The 22310-nt window shown below is 49.9% G+C and overlaps 1 protein-coding gene across 1 annotated transcript; it reads right to left on the reverse strand.

Moving 5' to 3' along the window:
* Positions 1-7972: 7972 nt before the first annotated feature.
* Positions 7973-20296, reverse strand: LOC144936218 (homeobox protein DLX-6-like). Its single transcript, XM_078863253.1, has 3 exons — positions 19849-20296; positions 15898-16091; positions 7973-8441 (listed from the first exon to the last, which is right to left on the reverse strand). Exons 1-3 carry the CDS (start codon positions 20294-20296, stop codon positions 8100-8102), a joined length of 984 nt encoding a protein of 327 aa, XP_078719379.1. The 3' UTR covers positions 7973-8099.
* Between the last annotated feature and the right edge of the window lie 2014 nt (positions 20297-22310).

Raw genomic sequence — 22310 nt, forward strand, 5'->3', positions numbered from 1 at the left:
TATTATGTTCCTATATATCTGTATACACCGTACGCGCAATGAACAAGGTGCCGCCAACAGGGCAACGTAAAAGGAAGCTCAGCGTGCTTTGCATGTCGCGATGATATCGCCGTTCGAGAGCAGATTCGGCACCCGTTCTTTGTTGTGTTTTAAACGAGACACCAACACGTGCAAAAAAAAGACAAAGGTCCCCCTTGTAGTCTGAACATACCGTCTGGGCAAGCGCTCTTTGCAAACGCTTAATGAAGGCGGGTACACCACATGAGAGCGTGGGTGACTAGCACCACGCCCGGCCGCCTTTGTCACCCCAGTGGCGATGTTTTAACACCGCACCGAGTACTCATTTGAGGCCGAGTCGACCTATGGGAGACCCAGGACCGGTTCAGATATATTCGTCACTGGTGTTGGTGGCCTTGAGCCGGAATCAAACTCGTCTCGCCGGGTTTACCACCGCTCTCCACTAAAAAAAAAAAACACAAACATTTGTGCACGTTAAAAAAAACAAGCCACCATCATTTCCTGAAGCATTGCGATTGTGGAAGAGTGCTCTTGTATTCGGTCATCATCACAAAATGGGGCACCGCGGTGGCAAGATGTTAACTACCACGCCTGGTATATTTAGAGTTGGTTTCACGTCTCTCTCTCTCCCCGTAGTCGCGTGGATTTTACTCTCGGGCCTCTGGTTTTTCTCTCCGCATTTAGAAACAAATCGCGTTTAGAGTATGTGGCTTCTATACATTTCAACGTGATGAGCCACTTCGTTGAGCTTTCATTTGTGGCCAGGTCGCTTCTGAAAAATAATGCTCAGTGGTAAAATAAAAAGGTTAGTTCATAGGTTTTTGATTCAAAAGAGCTGAGCACCGGTTTTCCTCATAGTTAGGACTCATCAGTGCGATAATACTCACTGCTGCAAAGTCTGCCGTTGGGAACTGTAATGTGTGCAGTCCCCCACAATGCCATGAGCTTGGCGAGGCCAGTGATGGCTGTGGATTGTGACATTCATGGTATATTTCAGCTGGAGACGGTGGTTGGGTTTCGTCATGTTTCCGGTGTTTAAAATGTATATATAGATGTGTACTTTTGTTAGAGAGCTATCGATAGTATATGGTGAAAGAAGCTAGCATGGGGATAGTCCGGTAATGTATAGACACAGGACTGCGAATTATTCTTATTGTTATTATTGTTGTTGTTAACACGAGGTATGACATAAAAAAATGAAGCTCATGAACTGCAGGAAATGATTGAAAACCGAACAAAGAAGGCTGCAAAGCGAGTGCTTAAGGATAAATAAGTGGCAAGGAAAAGTCACGTGCAATTACGTTCGCGGAACGAAATGTAATCATTATTGGATGGCCCGAACTCTGAAAACACAACATAGCATTTTAACACGTAGGCTTTCGCGACCAATATTGTTCATAATCAACGATTTTTGGGTTTAGATCGCGTTATTTATAAATGTGTCGTAACCCTCCACCACCCGACACGGCCAATCAGTAAAAAAGTGTCACGTTGACAAAAGACAAATAGTTCACTGCTTTAGCTCACCGGTGTGTTGAAGCGTGAAACCACAACATTTACAATTTGAGTACGACGTTTCGCTGGTAATTGCATCCAGCATCATCGGGCAATTCGCCAGAATGGTGAGGCTCTGCTGTGTCTCCCGTTCTTATATAGAGCAGCAGCAGGGTGACGTCATCATTAACTCATTAACTCATCAGGTGCAAAGATTTGAGGGGGGGGGTTATTGTAATTATATACTTGATTAGTAATAAGGCTATTGTTACGATGCGAGTTGTAGATTAGTAATCATTTGGAATGTGTTCTATTGTGATTATGCTACATTAATAATCAGTTAGTGCTTGTTTCCCTTATAAGGAATTGTAATGCATCTTATTTAATAATACGCTTCCAGGCCGCACTAAGCCTGTAGCTGTCTGAGCGATTAAAGTTATTTCTGTTTCTCTCAATCTCAATGGATTCTCTAATTAGTCTTTGCCAGTAGTAACTAGTTTTACACAACACTTCAACGTTGTCAAAATCAATTGAGTGTCCCTGTTGGCAAGCATGTTCTGCCACTGCCGACAGTTGTGTTTGCGATAGTTTAATATTTCTCTGGTGTTCTTTTAGTCTTAACGTTAGTGTAAGACGTTAGTGTAAGACTAAAAGAACACCAGAGAAATATTAAACTATCGCAAACACAACTGTCGGCAGTGGAGTGCTGTGAGAAAAACAGAGCTCGATATTAAAAAAAAAACGATTGAAAGTCAGTTTTGAGCCGACAGAAGATGTAATTTCAATCGGTGTCGAATACCTGCCATGGAACACTCGGATCGAAAACAGAAATTCTGACAAAGTCAACAGAAAATCCCGCAGACAGGTGCATGCTTGGAATTACACACGAGACAGAGAGAGAGACGGGGAATGACGTGAACGAGAGACTAAAACAAATAGAGACATCATTCTGACTGGAATACGCGCCGTCAGTAGGCTTGGACCGAAGACGTCGCCAAGAAAGGGGAGGAGGGGGGGGGGGTCATGGGACAACGGCCCGACCGATTGCCGGGGCGGATGACAGGTATGGACCGCCCGCCCGAGAGGACGACCACCGTGGTGGAGATGACGAAATGAGGCCAGCGGACGTCGCAGGACCCTGATGGATGGAGACGACGCGCGCGGGTGGCATTCATCCAGCAGTGGAAAAATCATGGCTGATGATGATGATCATTATGAGGCTCAGGTAGGTTTCTCGAGGCGGGGGGTGGGGGTGGGTGGTGGGGGGGGTGTAGGTGCACACGTGGGGCTCAGTTACTCCAAAGCAGGGGACCCCCTCCGCGCGCGCGCGGTGCAATTACGCAGCCTCTTTTGTCAGGGGAGCTTTTACCAGCGCCCCCCCCCCCCCTCCTAATCTCGGATGGTGCCAAAAAATTACACCTAATTAGCAGGCCGACGTGTGAGCGTGGGGATTTTTTCACTTGCTGTAACGCTCGCATCACAATATTGTAATTTGTTTATTGTTCAGGTCAACATTTGATCTATTGTTATCATTATTTAATATTTATTTTTGGTTCCTTTTTTCTTCTTCTTGCTGTAGGGATCACCTCGCAATCGTCGTTTAGAAACCTCGACCTGAATGAATTAAGGCAAAGCGCAGTTGAATGTTCAAAGGTTACACGCGCGTTCTTTACAAAAAAAAATCCTACATTTATTTCACAAGATAGTTCATGCATTAATTTAATTTTAATGGCAGTTTGAACATTTGTTAAAATAAATTGAAATAGCACTATGTGTTTGGATGTTTCGGCTACCCTGTATGCAACATCATCATCATCATCAAACGTGAGCTAGGATGATGAGTGGTCTAGGGATGTTACGAAGTATATACAGTATATAAAGACAAATATCCTCCATATAGCCTTAACAGACTGGTGGGGCAAGTGCTGTTAGTGAGAACTTATGAAGCTCGGCACGGCACACGAAGGGGTGGGTGGCCAGCAACCACGCACGGCCGCCTTTGCCTCCCCAGGGGTGATAGTTAGATACCGCACCAGGAACTCATTTGAGGCCGAGTCGACTTAAGAAAGACCCAGGACCGGTTCAGATAATCGTCTCTGGTGTTGGCCGTGAGCGGGAATCAAACTCGGGTCACCGGATTCGCAGCGAATCGCGCTAACCGCCACTACCGCTCCCCATGTACACAGTACATACACACATTTACACATGCATATATATATATACAAAGACAAAGATCCCCCGTATACGCGTAACAGACTTGGGGCAAGTGCTGTTCGCGATCACCTAATGAAGGCCGGCACGTCACACGAGGTGGTGGGTGACCAGCACCACGCCCGGCCGCCTTGGATTCCCTCGTGGCGATATTTACACACCGCACCAGGTACTCATTTGAGGCTGAGTCGACCTATGGGAGGGCCAAGACCGGTTCAAATAATCGTCACTGGTGTTGGCCGTGAGCAGAAATCGAACTCGCGTCGCCAGGTTCGTAGCGCAACGCGCAAACCGCTACACTACGGCTCCCTTTATACGTACACACAACAACAACAACCGCCATTCGCCACTAAGTGGCGGTGACGTCACCACGACGCATGTGCCAGGCTATGTGCACCTTGAGGCCACATGAAGTGTCGAACGCCCGCTGACAGGAGGTCACGGGGCAGACCCAGTTGCCACAGGTCGACTGACTGAGATGACCGAGATGACTGGCTGATGCACCACCTGTGCCCCCTACTGTGCCAACTTGCTGTGCTTTAGCCACCCGGCGCTCCGCTCGTCGCTCCTCCGCCCTCCGTTGTTGTTTAAGGGCGACTGCCTCCAACTGCCCAGTAGCGTCCTTCACGAGCCTCCTCCACAGAGGCCGATCTTAATACCGCTGGTACCAGTCATCGGCAAGTCCACTCAGCTCCACATCCTCCTGTACCACATCATTCCATCTCTTTTCTAGCCCGTGCGCACCAGTTTAGCCCCCTCGATCCGGCCGAATAAAAGCTGTTTGGGCATGCGGTGATTGAGCATGCGGGCTACATGGCCCAGCCAACGCAGCCTTGCTTACCGGAGGAGCTCACTGATGGGACTTTGTCCCATTGGTGGAAACCCAGGATTGATCGTAGGCAGGCCAGCCTAAATGTTTCTAACCAGCGAAAATGTTCCATTAGGGGGGTCCACGTTTCGCAAGCGTCGTGCGGAGCGACAGGCCAGGTAGCTTCCACACAGCATTACGCAACCGATGAAAAGATAATGCCGCTCGACTGATTCCGAGTGACACTTCTGCTGTTAAACCGGAGCCGGTCATGAGCACACTGCCCAGGTATGGGAAACTCTCCACTCTCTCCACAACTGCCCTATCACCGATTGGGAGTTGTGGGGGTGGAGTGACCGATGGTATAAAATACCCAGGCAGGTGCTTAGTTTTGGTGGGGCTGATGGTAAGGCCCCACCTCTTAGTGGCACACTCCAGTTTCAGCAGCAGCGCCTCCAACTCCACCTCTGAGTACACACGTACACACATAGACCCACACATATGTATTGCTACGCACTTCGTACCGACCTCTGGATGTATACCCGTTTTTACAACAAATCCAAACAAAATCCTGAATTCTGGCCAAGATACCAACATTTCGGACAAAATCCTAATTTAGTTTTTCGGATTATTTCGGGAGAACAAAAATAATACGACATGACGTCACTACCGATGTGAAGGGAGCAAACGGGGATGGGGGACGGGTGGGCCGGAGAGGTGTGGTGGGGGGTCGGAGAGGTGTGGGGGGGTATCTCTCGCTATACACCACGTGATGTGTTTTTCTTTCTCCATGCTACCTGGTGATTTTTTTTTATTCGTAATTTCATTCTCGATTCAAAAAATGTTATTCGATTTGGGAGGGGGTGGGGGGACGTTCTGAAGCAATTTGCGGATGGGAGGGGACGTGGGGGCAGGGGGCGTGAAAATGGCTGCTGGGGTTATGTTTTTTTTTGCAATCTGATCCTTTGTGCGCAACACAGATGTTTTGTCGCTTCCAATAATCTTGGGCGATTTTTGTCCTCGGCTCGCATCCGTATGTGTAACGGGTTTAAAAAAAAAAAGAAACTGTCAACAAAGACCACGAGAAACACATTTACGAAGGCCTTGATCGCTGGGTAACTTTGTGAACAGCAGCAGCAGATGTCATGATTTCGATGTGTTGTGTGTTCGAGAGTTTAGTATCTAACTCGGACTCGGATATCTAACAGAGACGGTTCCTTGCCGAATTAACGTCTGGCATTAGTACACCGTGCAGCAATGGTTTCATGTAGCGAGCCTGACTGCCGATGAGACATTAGCGTGTTCAAACGACTCCAGAGTTTTTGCTTGCGCTGAACCAATGCTGCTGAAATGTAGCACTCTCAGAAGGCGTGATGATAATGGCGATAATTCGGACTCGTGCGCTGATGGTTTGTGTAAACATTGCGTTCATCTTTTGTGTCTGCACGTCGAGGGACAGAAACGTGAAAGATTGTGTGCGGTCTGATTTTTATTTTGTCACGCATATCTCATCTGCTATGAAAGACCATTTCCCGAAACGTCGACATGCGATTCCGAGGTGTGACGGGAGCGCTGCATTTCCGCATAAGTGAGACGGCTCTCCTGCCGTTGTGTCTCGGCTCACCCGCAGCTCTCCGGGAACATTTCGACACAACAGCAGATCAAGCGCGCCTTGGTTACCCGTGGTGATTCTCAGGTTTGCCTCCCGCAAAGACAAGCGTGCAGGAGGAAAGTGCTGTTAGCGAGCACCTTCGAAGGCCGGTACGACACACGAGGGGGTGGGTTGCCAACACCACGCCCGGCCGCCTTTGTCTCCCGAGTGGTGATGTTTACACACCTGCACCCGGGTACGCATTTGAGGCTGAGCCGACCAGATAATCGTCACCTGCTGTTGGCCGTGAGCTGGAATCGAACTCAAGTGGCCGGCTTCGTAGCGCAGCGCGCTGACCGCTGAATTACCCCTCCCCACACCGCACGACCATACGCACACACAGGAATAAGTACACACGATTCATCGATGTTATATAGTCTAACGTTACTTTTTTTATTGTGACAATATGGAAAAAAACTACGAAACATGTGTCATATATTATTTACATCTAGAAAACCCGGCAATATATACAAACAAGAGTTGAAATGCCCTGCAAAACATTTCAGTCAATGACGACAGAAACACAAACGCGGACTGCGTGCGTGTTACGTTATTGTACATAGAGTTGTGTTTTTTTTTACATATTCATGTTTTTGTTTTCCTGTAGCTATCATGGCAACTGTGCATGTGTGTGTGTGTGTCGACTCGGTCTCAAATGAGTACCTGGTGCGGTGTGTAAACATCACCACTGGGGAGACAAAGGCGGCCGGGTGTGGTGCTGGCCACCCACCCTCTCGTGTGCCGTGCCGGCCTTCATAGGCGCTCGCTAACAGCACTTGCTCCAACAGTTCTGTTCGGCCTATACGGGGGATCTTTGTCTTTTTGCTTGTGAGTGTTTGTCCATGTGCGCGCGTGTGTGGGGAACAGTCGTGTGGCGGTTCGCCCGCTGCGCTAGGAACTCGACGATCCGAGTTCAGTTTCTGCTCACGGCCAACACCAGTGGCGATCATCTGGACCAGTCTTGGGCCTCGTTTATGTCGACTCAACCTCGACATGAGCACCCGGTTCGGTGCGTAATGATTTTCTATGGGCAGACAAAGGCGGCCGGGCGTGGTGCTCGCTGCCAACCGTCACTCGTGTGCTCGCAATCAGCACTTGCCCCAATAGTATGTTGTCTCTACTGTATGTTGAACTTCTTTCGCGCCGTACGTAGCCAACCGTCGCTAAATCGGAGGTGCAACGGGGAAGTCTTTGTGAGTGTGTGCGTGTTTGTGTGTCAAATGTATAGGTTCCTCGATCATCTTGCTGGCTTTCGACTGACAATAACGCGTCAATGTTCGCACGTAAAACAACAAAGGCACTACGATGATCAACACAGACGATACTGAACGAAAGGAACAACAAAGGGCAAGTAAGTTTAATTTATCCGATGAGACTGTCCAAGGGTGACACGGGGGTCACGGGTTTTCGTGTGAAACGAGAAGATCGCTCACTGGTTTTGTCTTTTCATTTCTTTTTTTACCAAAAAGACAGCGTCCGTATATCTCTGTCTCCTCTTTCTCATCGTAACCTTCGCCATCAATGATCATCATATTGTAATGTTCAACAACAATCATGACAATCGCCCTGATGATGATGATAATAACAATAATAGTGATAACTTCCCATTTTCGTTTTAATAGTCAACCTAACTCTTATCGTCATCATCAATTACTTAAATATTCAAATCAGCTGCAATCATCATCATGATCCGTCACCATTATCAACATCACTGCCGCCATAATCATCATCATCGTCGCCCACGTAAGATGGGCGCACCTTGAGAAAAAAGCGCCCAATGCTTGATTTCGGCTTCGGCAAAAAAGTGAAATCGTAATCATAACAGTAATAGCAATCGTCATAATCAATAATAATATTAATCACACCACCAGTGGCCAATGCTCAGTCAGCCCTGCCATCCTTCACTCCAGACTCGGCTTACATGAGTCCCGGGGTTTGCATAGTTTCGTGATGCGAGGCGGGTGAGTACCAGTGAGAGTATGAACTCATGTAGGCGCTGGGAGGCATGCACACCTTGGTAGAAGCCACGTTTGACTGCAAGTCCCACGTTGACAGTCCCTGCTGCTGCTGCTGATGCTGCTGATGCTGCTGCTGTTGCTGCTGCTGATGCTGCTGCTGTTGATGCGGGTGAATGACAGAGCTCGGGCTGGGAGGCAGGCAGCCCGTGTTCAGCTGCAGTGGGTTGTTCTCCAGACCTGCGCCTCCCTGCTTCATGATCTTCTTGTACTTGGAGCGCTTGTTCTGGAACCAGATCTTCACCTGCGGAATAGAGGCCGGGAGTCATTTGTGCTCGCTGGGGCTACGTTTGCTTTGAGCGGGCGTTTATCGTATGTTGAACTTCTTTCGCACCGTACTTAACCAACCGTGTTAATCGTAGCCGACCATCTATCTTTCGAATCGTCTACAGCTCCATACATTCACACACTTTACCCTCTACGGCTCAATATATATATAAAAACAATAATGACCCCTTTCTATATGTCATCTCCTTACCCTCCACAGCTCAATTCATATTCACCCTTAACCCGCTCTCCATGTCCAGCCTTAACTCTCCGCATCTCAATTCGTGTCCAATCCTTTGAAGTGCGTGGTACGTCCGCCCGCCTGCCACCCTCGATTGCAGAGTCCATCCTTCATACGCGTCCACCGTGTATACGCCTGTCCTGAAGATACATCGTCAGTCTCCCACCCCCCCCCCCCCCGCTGTCGAATTCATGGCACATTTACCGATCGCACGGTTTGGCGTGCGATGCACACTCGCACGCATGCGCCCTTGCACCCGTGCGTGATCAAAACTGGCGCGCGGGAGCAGAGCGTGCGAATGTGGCCGAATCGGCGCGTAATGGGTGACGATTCGCTGGTAACACCAGTTGTTATATTTCCCAGTTTAACACATAAGCTTTCGCGACCAATATAATCCATAATAGAGTTTTTTGGGTTAGATCCAGTGCCGGATTAAGCCAGTGCGGGGTCTGTAGCATGTGTTTATAAAGGGGCCCTAAATCAAGTAAAAAACACATAAATATGAAAACACAAATGTTTTATATTCTTAGGTTTTTTCGGTAAAGTCACGTAGGTAAAACATCAAAATTAATGAAAATAAAATAAAACAAAAATCACGACGTTTCGGAGGCAACACAAGTCTCCGTCATCAGGTGCATCAAGTGAGATGCAGCTAATCTGGCTGTGACGGTCCCACCTGATGACGGAGACTTGTGTTGCCTCCGAAACGTCGTGATTTTTGTTTTATTTTATTTTATTTTCATTAATTTTGATGTTTTACCTACGTGACTTTACCGAAAAAACCTAAGAATGATTCCTTGCAGTCACGAAAGCTTCAAATCTAGAACAAATGTTTTACTTGCATAGTAAAGTAATTGTATTTTTAAATTTGCTATACAGCCAGATAATACGACAAATCGCTAACCTTAAAACCCAGTCGTTCATAAAAGTTGAAGGCAGTATAGTACTATAGTAATAGAGCAAGTGCAGAATCACTGAAATTGAAAGCTTGAAAGCATTTAGCGCAGGGCCCGTGAAAGTGTGGGGCCCATAGCATATGTAGATACTTTTGCTACTAGAATAATCTGGCAATGGTTAGATCGTGTAAATATATAAATGTGTCGTTAAACCCGCCACCACCCGACGCAGCCAATTTAGTAAGGGGTTTGTCGCGTAAACAGAACGTGGCCAATTCGTTACTCGTACAACACACCGCTGTGTTGGAGAGCAAATCCGCAACATTTACAATTTGAGTACGACGTTTCGCCAGTAATTACAACTAGCTTCATCAGGCGACAGCCAGATTTGTGGAGAAGTCGACCTGTTTAGTTCCTTATATAGAGGCATAGATGTGGTGACCACACGTGCGCTCTTCTTGCGCATATATATATATATTTATGTCTGCCAGTGTATGTGTGTGTTTGTCCGGTAAAACAACCCCCTACCTCCTCGTGGTGCCGGACGGGCAACGCTGTCGTGGACAGTGCTGTGGGGGGTAGGGCCAATTCTGATTGGCCTTTCCCCTCATGGCGTCTGTGACCACTACAGCGGCTCTGGATGGATGCGAGGGGCTGGTAACTTCTCCGCCTTCAATTAACTACCACTAAACTACGACCGAAAAATTTAATTAACAAGCTTGTGCCGGAGGCCCCTGGCCAAACCCCATTTGGCGGAGCCAATAGATTGAATCTTTACCCTCGGGGCTCCTCCAGAAACAACACAAAGCCACTACGGATGGCCATGTTGAATGTTCGAACGTTCACTGCGGAGGAGAGGCTCCCACTCCTCTGTCGGGAGCTGGACCGGTACCGCCTGGATCTCTGTGGAATTCAGGAGGTACGGTGGACCGGCTCTGGCTCCTGCCACCATGAGGGGTGGACAGTCCTCTACTCGGGCAGGAGACTGCCAAACAACAGGGTATCGATCTTCTTCTGAACAAAATAATCAAGGGGGCATGGGAGCGTAGCGGTGAGGTGTAGGAAGCTGTAAGCCCCAGGCTACTTTGGGCTCGCCTTCCCATCAACCAGAGGTGAGGAGTGGTGGTCGTGGTTACATATGCCCCCACTGAAGACGAACATCCGTAGAGGGATGCAGGCAAGGCCGATGAGTCAGATGCCTTCTATGACCTCCTGTCACAGGTGCTGGCTAAAGTGGCCCCTCGGGATAGAGTCATCTTGTTGGGTGACTTCAATGCCCGAATTGGTCTTGATGCTGGCACCTGGTCTGGAGTGATTGGAAGGCATGGGTGAGATCAGCGCAATAACAACGGTAGGAGGCTGCTAGATTTGTGTGCAGCCCATGGGCTTGTAATTACCAACGTGTTGTTCCGGCATCGGCGCATCCACACAACATCATGGATGCATGTCGGGTCCAAGCAAGAACATCTGCTGGACTACATAATGACGGACCAGCGAATGCAAGCCCATGTCCATGACACCAGGACCTACCGTGGAGCTGATCTGACCTCTGACCATCGACTAGTCATCTGTAAGATGCGCCTGCCATTCTTCCACTCCGGTGGTGGGTGTACACCCAGGACCCCATTCAAACCTAAGGTGGCCTGGTCTCGGCTAGCTGATGAAAGTTGCAAGCGTGAATTTAATCATCGCTTGCGGCTGGGGTTGGCATTGTCCTCCACTCCTCCAGAGGGTAAATGGGTGAGGTTTAGGACTGTGACTCGGGCAGCTGCAATGGCTGGTTTGGGTACGCGGTCCAGACATCCCCAGAGACCTTGGCTGACAGAGGAGGTGTTCAAGCTGGCTGAGAAAAAGCGACAGGCCCACTCTCATCGGCTACAGCATCCCAAGTCTGAGAAAGAGGAGGCTTACTGCAGCATTCGCTTGGAGGTTCGGAGCGCCGTGAGACGCTGTAAGGATGGGAAGGATGGGTGGTGATCGCGGTTTGCTGAGGAGATGGAGTCTGCCTCAATGGCCCACGATTACATATCCCTATTTAATTCCATCAAAAAAGTAACCTGCAGTGCCACACATATTACCATCATTAGGGGAAAAACGGTGATCCAATATCCGGCCCTCAGGAACAGGTTTGCAGATTTACTGAGCATTTCTGTGAAGTCCTGTGGGAGCGGAAATCCCTCCACGGAAAACATTGTGGGCCAAAGTGGGGATGACCTTGCTGAGGCTGCGGAGCCTCAAATATTGGAAGAGGAAGTCACCCCCTGTGAGTGGCTGTCTGAGGTGCTATCTGTTGAGGAAGTACTATTGGTCAACCACGTTATGTATACCGATGACCTTGTAATTGCGGCTCACTCAGAGGAGGAGTTAGAGGCGATGCTGCTGAAACATGAGTGGGCCACTAAGAGGTGGCACGCCTTTCCATCAGCCCCACCAAAACGAAGCACCTGCCTGGGTATTTTGTACCATCGGGCACTCTACTCCCAATCGGTGATGGGGCAGTTGTGGAGAGAGTGGAGAGTTGAATAACGCTGTGTGGAAGCTACCTGGTCTATCACTCCGCACGAAGCTTCAGGTCTTCTCGGCCACGGGCATTCCCTCCCTTCTCTACGCTTGCGAAACGTGGACACCCCTAATGGAACATCTTCGCCGGTTAGAAACATTTAGGTTGGCCTGCCTACGAGCCATCCTGGGTTTAACCAGGCTGGATTGTGTGAGGAGCTCACAAATCCTTGAAAGATGTGGACAAAGTCCTATCGATGTGCTCCTCCGGTAGGCAAGGCTGCGTTGGCTGGGTCATGTAGCCCGCATGCCCAGCCACCGCATGCCTAAACATCTTTTGTTCGGCCGGATCGAGGGGGCTAAACGGGCGCGGCACGGGCTAGAGATGAGATGGAATGATGTGGTACAGGAGAACGTGGAGCTGAGTAGACTTGCCGATGACTGGTACCAGCGGTGTCAAGATCGGCCTCTGTGGAGGAGACTCGTGAAGGCTGCTACTGGGCAGTTGGAGGCAGTCGCCCTCCAACAACAACGAAGGGCGGAGGAGCGACGCTCACAACAACGAGTGGAGCGCCGGGTGGTTAAAACACGGCAAGTTGGCACAGTAGGGGGCACAGGTGGTGCATCAGCCAGTCATCTCAGTCAGTCGACCTGTGGCATCTGGGTCTGCCCCGTGACCTCCTGCCAGCGGGCGTTCGACACTTCACGTGGCCTCAAGATGCACATAGCCTGGCACAAGCGTCGTGGTGACGTCACCGCCACTTAGTGGCGAATGGCGGTTGTTGTTGTTGTTTGTGCGGAGTGGTTGTGTAGCGGTGAGCGCGCTGTGTTACGAACCCAGAGACCCGAGTTCGATTTCGCTCACTGTCAACACCAGTGACAATTATCTGAACCGGTCCTGGGCCTCCCATAGGTCGACTGGTCCGGTGTGTAAACACGGGCGTGGTGCTGGCCACCCACCCCCTCGTGTGCCGTTGATGCCTTATTAGATGCTCGCTAACAACATGTATTCCAATAGTCTGTTAAAGATATACGTCCGTGAGGGTGCGTTCGTGTGTGTGTATGTATGTGTGCCGGCCTTCAAATAGGTTTGTTCTGAAACATGTTGCATGTGTTTATAACGCAATAAATTCGCCCTGATAACACCATGAACCCGTTGAACACGTGGCCAAAGCGTTACATTTACGGTAAAAACCCGAAGATTTAATTAACGTAAACATGAACCTTGACAATATACCGTGCGACAGAAGCCAGTATATCAATATATCCCGACAGAAGCCAGCAGCAACGAGACCGGCAGCGAAAGGCAGGTGTGAGATCTGCTTCGCCAGGCGTGCGTTTAAAATGGTAAACACAATCACCTCCCTCATGCCGGACAGCGCCGTAAACGGAGGCCTGCGCTGCGTCAACAGAAGCGGCCTTATGCTGCACGTTACACGCCATTATGTTTTGTTTTACAGAAGCTGACTTTCAGGCACAAAAAAAAACCCGGGCATCGCCGTCGCATCCCTAAGTGGACCCTATCCTCCCCCCCCCCCCAAAGCGGCAGCGCGCGAACAGTTCCAAGATAAACCCACTTCGCAATATAAAACACAAAACTCCCAGTGCAGAACCATTTGACAAAGTGGCAGAGCTATTGCTTGTCTGACGCCCGAATCAAATCCCACTGTTAGATTGGTTACTGAAAGTGGACATACGCGTATGTAATGAGAATGTAAACACATACACACAGATCCGTATTGAAGTTCTGCCCGTTAAAAAACTAGCATTACACGAGATTCCGTGTGATTACGGACACACGCCCACGTACACTGTCACACGCGCACAAACACAAAGACCCCCCCACCCCCGCCTTACGCAGGGATCTTGCTGTTCGAGAGCAGTACCTATTGAAAGCTGGCAAAAAAAAACAAAGACAAAGATCCCCCGTATAGCCTTAACAGACTGTAGGAGCAAGTGCTGTTAGCGAGCACCTATGAAGGCCGGAACGGTACACAAGGGGGTGGGTGGCCAGCACCACGCCCGACCGCCTTTGTCTCCCCTGTGGCGATGTTTCCACACCGCACCAGGCACTCATTTGAGGCTGAGTCGACCTAGGGGAGGCCCGGGAACGGTTCAAATAATCGTCACTGGTGTTGGCCGTGAGCGGGAGTCGAACCCGGGTCTTTCTTGTTCGTCCATAAAGTTGATGATGACCATGGCACGTTTGTCATTTTGTTGGGTTTTGATGAGTGCCCAGATGGCTGAACAGGCCAATCCGTACAGGCAACGGTCAAGATGCTTTGAAAATCCTTCAATTATACCATGCCGTATAAATGTATAGTATTGTTCTTTCCGCTTTAAACATGGCATTTTTTGGTTTTCTCGAATAAAATGTAAAAGAAAGCAACGCTTGCACGCGTCATCAACTCACTGCGGCGTGCGATCGCTAACGGGGGTCTCGGCTACTACGATCTCAGCGTTTAAAATGTAGACAACAACAACAAGAATGATGTAACATCATAATTTACCACGCCGCTGTGGTACTGCTGCTACTAATGATAGTGTGTGGGTGGTGACGACAATTTTGTGTCTTTGAAAATGCACTGGTATTCATTGATTAGCTGATGTGGATATGTGTCAATCAACACGCTCGGAACTGTAGCAAAACGAGATGTTCAATATCTAGGCTAAATCCAGGTGAAAATGCATTTTATGAATTCAAAATAATTATTATCATAATTATCATACTTTAAAGAGGGCAAGGTTCGAACGCAACCATCATCATCATCATCATTTAAATGTGAATTCGGCATATATTTACAACATTTATGTATATATTAACCAAATGTGTATATGTTGTTGCTACAGCGTTGAGGCCACGGTGTACAGATAACACAACGTCAACACAGTCGTCAATACGAACACTACTTGGCCTTAAAATGAAACGTTATATATATAAAATAGACGACGTTTCGGGCAATGACCATAATTTACAGCCCGTAGAGAGGGCCCGAGATGTGAGCCATACATGACCGTTGATCGGTTGCCGTGTCAAGTCAAAATTCCCACGACCATTACTATCGAACCCACTTTTGTTATCACCATCGGTATCATTCTAAAGGTGGGCAAAACTCTAAAACGTCACAAATTAAATGGTGCTTTAATGATGATACAAATTAAAATGATCATGATGATGATGACGACAAAAAACACCCGTGCATTTGTATCGAACAAGTGCGCCAATGACTACAGATATTGTACATGCATAATAATAATTGACATTTTTTCCGTATGCCTAATTACCGCAACGACATAGACCGTGAGCAGCTACGCACCTTCATTTTGCCACTGCTGCAATGCGATGGTGTTGGTAAGCCCACGCGGTACCGACGAACGTGAGGTTGTAGGTGTGAACATCTCCCATGTGATTTCTTGCAAAGAATGTCTCTTTTGCAGTTCATACGTCCATCATCATCATCACGAGTATCCTTAAACGATTTTTTTAAATTTTATCACATAAGGTGTATTGAGCTCATTAGCTCGTTTTCAGAAGCGATCTGGCCATCACAAATGATAGCTCAACGAAGCTGCTTATCACGTGGGAAATGTATTGTAGCCAAATAATCTGAACGCGTGATGTTTATTCGAAATGTGGAGGGAAAAGCCGGAGGACTCGGAGAAAAATCCACGCGACCACTATATTAAAACGCACCCACGAAAGGGCTCGTGCGTTACGCCGGCCGGCGACGGGAAATGGTAGCGAGAAGTGGGATGTGGGGGAGGGGGGAGAGTCGCACAACTCACTCGTACCGCACCTGAGTCTGCGTGAGTCCCAGGGAGGCAGCGAGTTCGGCGCGTTCAGGCAGCGCCAGGTACTGCGTCTGCTGGAAGCGGCGGTTCAGCGCCTGCAGCTGCAGACTCGAGTAGATGGTGCGAGGCTTGCGGATCTTCTTGCCCTTCCCGTTGAAGCGCAGCTCCCCGTTTTGAATCACGGGCGTCTTCTCAGGGTCTGATCCGAGCAGGCGACACGCACGGGGGGCGGGGGGGCGCTCAGTGAAGGTGCCGTGCTGCCAGGACGCTGTCGTGCTCACGGAGCGCGCGTGCTCGTGCTGCACACGCCGTTGAAGACTCAGACGTGTTACACAACGGTGGATATTTTTTAATTTTTTTTTATTTTCAACCAGGAAGGTCACGCTCAGTCGTTGGACTCTCTTTCAGGAGGGTCCTGCTACGTGGGGATATTTTTGGTTTTGTTTATTAAAATTGTTTTCAGTGAAAGAATTATGTGTGATTATGATTATTGTTGTTGTTATTATTATACGTGTCGGAAGGAACCGGAGGGACCAGAGAAATCCCCACGCCCTGCACGACGGGGCGGGTATTACTCGACCCCCGTACGGATGGAAACAGATGGAGATCAGTCCACGTGCTGTACCGCCTTCTCATGGCGAGCCAGGGTTATGTCACCTCCTCGACGACCAACGCGGAGGGAGTTTTTTGCAACATCTGTGCAGTGCCATCCACAGTGGCTGGATTACAGGCGGCCACGTGCAGCGTAGCCAGCACCGCCACACGGCTACGGTGGTGCACGTTGTGGTGTTGGTGGTGGTGTTTGTACTCCAGCTTGTACACGCGTACACAACTTTGGTGCGCGCCGTGCCGCCAAGGTGTGTTCTGTACCTGGACTCGGTGCACGAGGTGTTAGGGACGAGGGATATTTATCCAGGCGTGCGTGTGCGCGCCTCGGCACGTGGTGCTCGCATCCAGACCTGGTTGGTATACACGGGGTGTACCAGCGTACGCACGCGATGCACACGCGTCCGTGTTGTAAAATTCAATTGCAAATTGTAAAATGAAGGTGGGGATTTTTATTTATTTATGTATTAGATCGCGTAAATAATTCACGTGTCGTTAAACCCGCCACCACCCGACGCAGCCAATTTAGTAAGGGGTTTGTCGCGTAAACATAACGTGGCCAATTTGTTACTCGTACAACACACCGCTGTGTTGGAGAGCAAATCCGCAACATTTACAATTTGAGTACGACGTTTCGCCAGTAATTACAACTAGCATCATCAGGCGACAGCCAGATTTGTGGCAAACCTTACTAATTGGCTGTGTTGGGTGGTGGCCGGTTTTACGACGTATTTATAATTACGCGATTTATTCCCCAAAAAAAACTATTACGGACAACATAGCTGGCGAAAGCCTAAGTGTTAAACTGCAAATTGTATATTTACATAGCGGCTACAGGCAATCGCTTCCCAAGAGGCTGTGCGTGAACACAATACTCGATTACATTTTGCGTGATTGAGGCCGTGATAGGCAGGGATCGACGACGCGCTTGGCAGCTGACAGCACGGATGGCTGGGGCAAAGGAAAGTTCAGGACCGTGGGAGCAGCAGAGGAGAATAAGCGACATCCGATGGAAGCATATGTTGTAATGGTGTTTGTCACATTCGTACAATGTACATACTTGCACTCGTGTATGTACGTACGTTAAACTCCTTTGCGCACCCTCCGTAGCCAACCGTGCTAATCGGAGGTGCGTTGCACACAAAGACGAAGAACAACACTCTCCTGCGGTACGAACACTTGAGTAAGATGGGGCAACGAAGGGGGATAGCAGCATCGTGGGCGGCAGGACCAGGCTGGCCGCCTTTGTCTCCACAAGGGCTGGTGTTTGCGACGCGCAATAGCAATTTTATTTAAGGCTGAGTCGAACTAGACTCGGCGTAGCACACAGTAGCCATCCACACACACTGTGCGCGTGTTTCCATCTGCTTCCCTCGTGCTCTCTCAGCGTTGCGTCGCGAATAACATTTTTAAATTAACGCGAGACCTCGGAGCCAGATTCACATCTGGCCCGATCTCAAGTTTTTTTTAAAATTGGAATTCGTGCAATAAAAAAACGTAGAGTAATAATACATACAAATGTTCACGTTTTTAATTAAACGCATACCTCTACTCAACAACTCAACACTGGAATGTGTCGTCGTGAATGATTCAAATGTAAATAGAGGCGCGTTGCATAGCACGGGATTCGTCACAGCGCAACGTGGATTTATAACCGCGTCTTGGTGCAAGCGTCGTGCGGGTTGATGGAGAGCAAAGGGGCTGTCGTTGACGGAGGGAAGGAAAATGGATGGTTTGTGAGACTGAACTTGAAGAGTCAAATTAATCCGCCGTAAACCCTATACGCGTGGTTTCGCACATTTTCCATGTATTTGCGTGCGAATTTGGTGCACGCGTGCGCGTGTTGTTTACGAAAGCGCGCCGCGTATCTCCATCGACGAGAGGTGCGTCTGACGGCGTTTCGCGAACGTGCGCGTGTCGATGGCTCATCGCCTCCACAATTCGCCCGCACAATGTTTTAGTGGTGACGGATTGAGACGAGGAGACGTCGGGCACCTCTTCGCCCAAAACATTAAACGTCGGACGAAAGTGAGCGATCGGCCAAGCGGCGGGTAGACGCGATTGATTTTTTTGCGTGGAAATTGCACGCGCGGCCTAGAGCGGACCGCGTGTCGCGGTGATATTTGTCGGATTGTTTTTTTTATTTAACTCCGCGTCGATGTCAGTTATAGGCAACGCATCTCCCAAACCCTAACACCGATGAATGCCCGATCGGGCTCGACTTAAAATCAGCGTCGCAAACAAACACAATTTGATGCCCTCGGGGGAAGTTGGGGGGCTGGGGGAGCGGCGGCGGCGGTGGGGGGGGGGTGCTTCCAGGCAAATGCGTTTGGCAGAAACAGAGACAGACATCGCAAAACGAATACGGCCCGCGGGACGTTGTCCCTACGCACCGCCGAATCCTATTACGCACGAGGCGCTAACGCAGCTTCTGAGGAAATCTGGCAAAATGAACTCCCCGGTAGAGCATAGTTGTTTCCGTGCAGACTCACGGGTTAATCTAACCCCGATGCTCGCGATCCCCCCGAGGTGTGCCTTGTATGTGTGTGTGTATGTATGTTGAACTTCTTTCGCACCGTACGTAGCCAACCGCGCTAATCGGAGGTGCCTTCCCGTTTACACCGACATCTTCCGCTCCCATTGAACAGGATAAGTGCTGGTGCTGCTCGTTTGGCAGTTGTGCGCGAGGACAATTAACTATATCTATATATACGTAACAAAAAAGTAAACTCGTTCGTCAAAGAAAAACCACCGTGGCCTTTTCAGTAAATGCCCCCTGCCGTACAGCACATACATGATGAGGCCGGAAATAAATTTGCTGTCTGTTCAACTCGGCCTCGCGAGGGAGTTGAATTTGAGTAAACGCTGGCTGAGAACGTGGACGAGGAACGACGGAAACTAGCACAGGGCGGCCGAAGAGCAGAGGGAACAAATATCCCAAACCCCCACCCCAAAAACGAGACATCCATAATCATCGTAAATCGTCATCATCATCAAACAACGCAGTGCACTTTGAACACGGGCTGCAACTGCCCTACGCCCATTGAATGCGACATCGTCCGCGTTTGGCGTCGCTCGCAGACGACTTAGGCGGACTAGGACAGCCGAGTAGCCGATGCGCGTTATAGACACAGCATCATTTACATCGCCATTAACAGTAAGTCCATTGCGTATATCTGTTTTGCATCTGCCCTTGAAAGCGCAGAGTTTTCGCGTCGTCACGGCGAGTTGCGAAGAAGCGCTGCCTGCGATGCGCGTTCGCTCGCTCGCTCCGCGCCCTTTTGCTCGCGGGCGTCACAAAAAAGCAGAGGGCGAGCGAACAAACCGCACGGACGCGGCGCCTCCCTTACCGCTCTCGTCGAGGCGCGTCTGGCTCAGCGCTCCCGATCCGGGCTGGTACGAGGGGAGCGCGTTGAGGCCGTAGGCGCTGTGCGAGTTGCTAGCGCCCGCGCCGATGGGGTTGAGGTAGGGATAGCCGAGCGGTCGGCTCTGGTAGGACGAGGCGGCGTACGAGGATGGGTCGTGCCCGGTCGAGGAGAGGCAGTGCGCGGGGTAGTGGTGCGCGTGGTGTTGAGCCATGCCCACCACTGTTGACGCCGTCGCTGATGAAGAGGAGGGCACGCTTAGCATCTGCTGGTGCTGAAGTCCGCTCTGTCCGAACTCCAGGAAAGCAGACTTGCCGCTACCACCACGACCACCACCACTACCGTCGCCTCCTCCACCGCCGCTGCCACCACCACCTCCGCTGCAGTCGTGGGGAGCGTCCAAGCCGTCAGCCATTGCGCTCATGGTCATCATCGAGACGCATAACACCCGCTCTCGGTGCACAGCGACTCGCAGTGGCTTGCAGACGCGACCCTCTTCGGGCGGGCGGATAGGCAGGAGGGCCGGCGGGCGTGCGGTTGAGTCTCTTCGAAGGCCGGGCACTGGCAAGAGGGTTGCGCTGGGTGGGGGGCGGGGTAGAGGTGGAGGGGGTGGATGGGGAAGGCTCGCGGAATTGATCCCAAGGTGTCGTTTTTACCAAGTTTCCCGATGCCTCGTAGCGCGTTTTTACGCGAAGTCGAGTAAAAACTTCATCCCAGAGTGGCCCCGGCTTGTGATGTGTATGCATGAGCGCGGGGAGAATAGCGCATGAGGGCGCGCGCAGAGCCTCGGGCAGCGCCCATTGGCCGCCGCGCCGAGGCTGTCGTCACGACGGGAGCGACATGAATATTAACTCGCGTAATTGTCGCGCTCGCCACCCGAGAAACCGCGGCACACACGGCGAGATGGAGAGAGGTGGAGAGAGAGAGAGATGGAAAGGGGATCGTGGGGAGGGCACGCGTGCAAGCGTACAACGGGCGCTGTCTTGCGCGACACGGACGCACGCGCCTCCGACTGTGGTGCGACGCGGAGTTACGAGGACATTTACACAGAGCACAGGAGCTCACGCTAACGAGCCAATCCAAACAGACGAGCTAATTTGTAAAATTTAAAAAACGCCGTCTTTTCCTCGATACTTCCTGCTCATTCTCCCCCTCGCCCCCTGCACCCCCCACCCTCCCGTGCAAGGACTTTAATTGATAAAATGTGCGCGTAAGCCACGCCGCGCTCTAATGGGACTGACATTACAGCTACGATATACCACTCTGAGCCGTTCCAGTAATGACTCCCTGGGCAATATTTGTCGGTATTCGGTTTCGCCGATTTGATGTCTTGCAGCGGTGGCTCGCGTTAAGTCCGCTCGTGGCGGCGTTCACTGGGCGCGCGATTATACGATCACATGTATTTTTTATTATGTTCGCCGCTAGTCCCGATGTAAATAGCAGATCGCGTGGGACTCTACAACATGATATCAACACCTGCGTTAATGTCAACGCGTGCGTAATCGTTGAGGGTGGCGAGGGCGGTGTGTTGCTAGTCGGCTTGAAGGGAAATCGCTACCTCTGCCGCCGTGTTCGCGCGGGGTCCGTTGCACGCGAAAATAGCCACGTCGCGTGTGATGAATGAACACAATTAAAACATTTTTGGGTCTATTATTACATTTTATTAATGCAATGACTTTATTTTCTTTGACTTGCCAAATCGAGTCTCGTTCATTTCATGCAGTTATTTCCTTCATCTATATATCGCTTGCGTCGTTATAATACTGAGTATTCGCATTGCACCGTGTGAATTGATGATCAAATTAAGTCCCCAAATTGTCACGCTTAAATACTTTACGAATACAGTGTTTTAAAATTGTCTCCCCATGTAACACTCAGATCGCCCTTGCAAAAAAGAGAGGCAATGATGCCTTATCGGTCGCAATGGGTTTATTTTCATCCGATAAATCAAGTATGCAATGCATTACAACCCAGCACATACACAATAGCGTGACAAGTCGAGCATTAAATGAAAATAGGGTGTTGTTCATTTTTCGCGAAATAGAATGTATTGTGTACCTTTTACGCGATGATTCGTAATGCGTTTCCGAATGTTATGCGAGACGTCAACTTCATTTGTCTGGCAGTGAATCTCTAAGATGATCCACATTTTCTCGTCTAAACGCGTGTGTGTACGAACCCGGCGAACCGAGTTCAATTTCCCGCTCACGACCAACACCGGTGGCGATTATTTGAACTGGTCCCGGGCCTCCCCTAGGTCGACTTAACCTTACATGAGTACCTGGTGCGATGTGTAAATATCGCCTCGTTGGGAGACAAAGGCGTCCGGGAACGGCGCCGGCCACCTACCCACCCCTTCGTGTGCCGTGTCGGCCTTCATAGGTGCTCGCTAACAGCACTTTCCCCAAAAGTATTTTAAGGCGTATACAGTGGATCGTTGATTTTGT

This window comes from Lampetra fluviatilis, chromosome 1, assembly GCF_964198595.1.
Source record: "Lampetra fluviatilis chromosome 1, kcLamFluv1.1, whole genome shotgun sequence".
Taxonomy (NCBI): Eukaryota; Metazoa; Chordata; class Hyperoartia; order Petromyzontiformes; family Petromyzontidae; genus Lampetra; species Lampetra fluviatilis.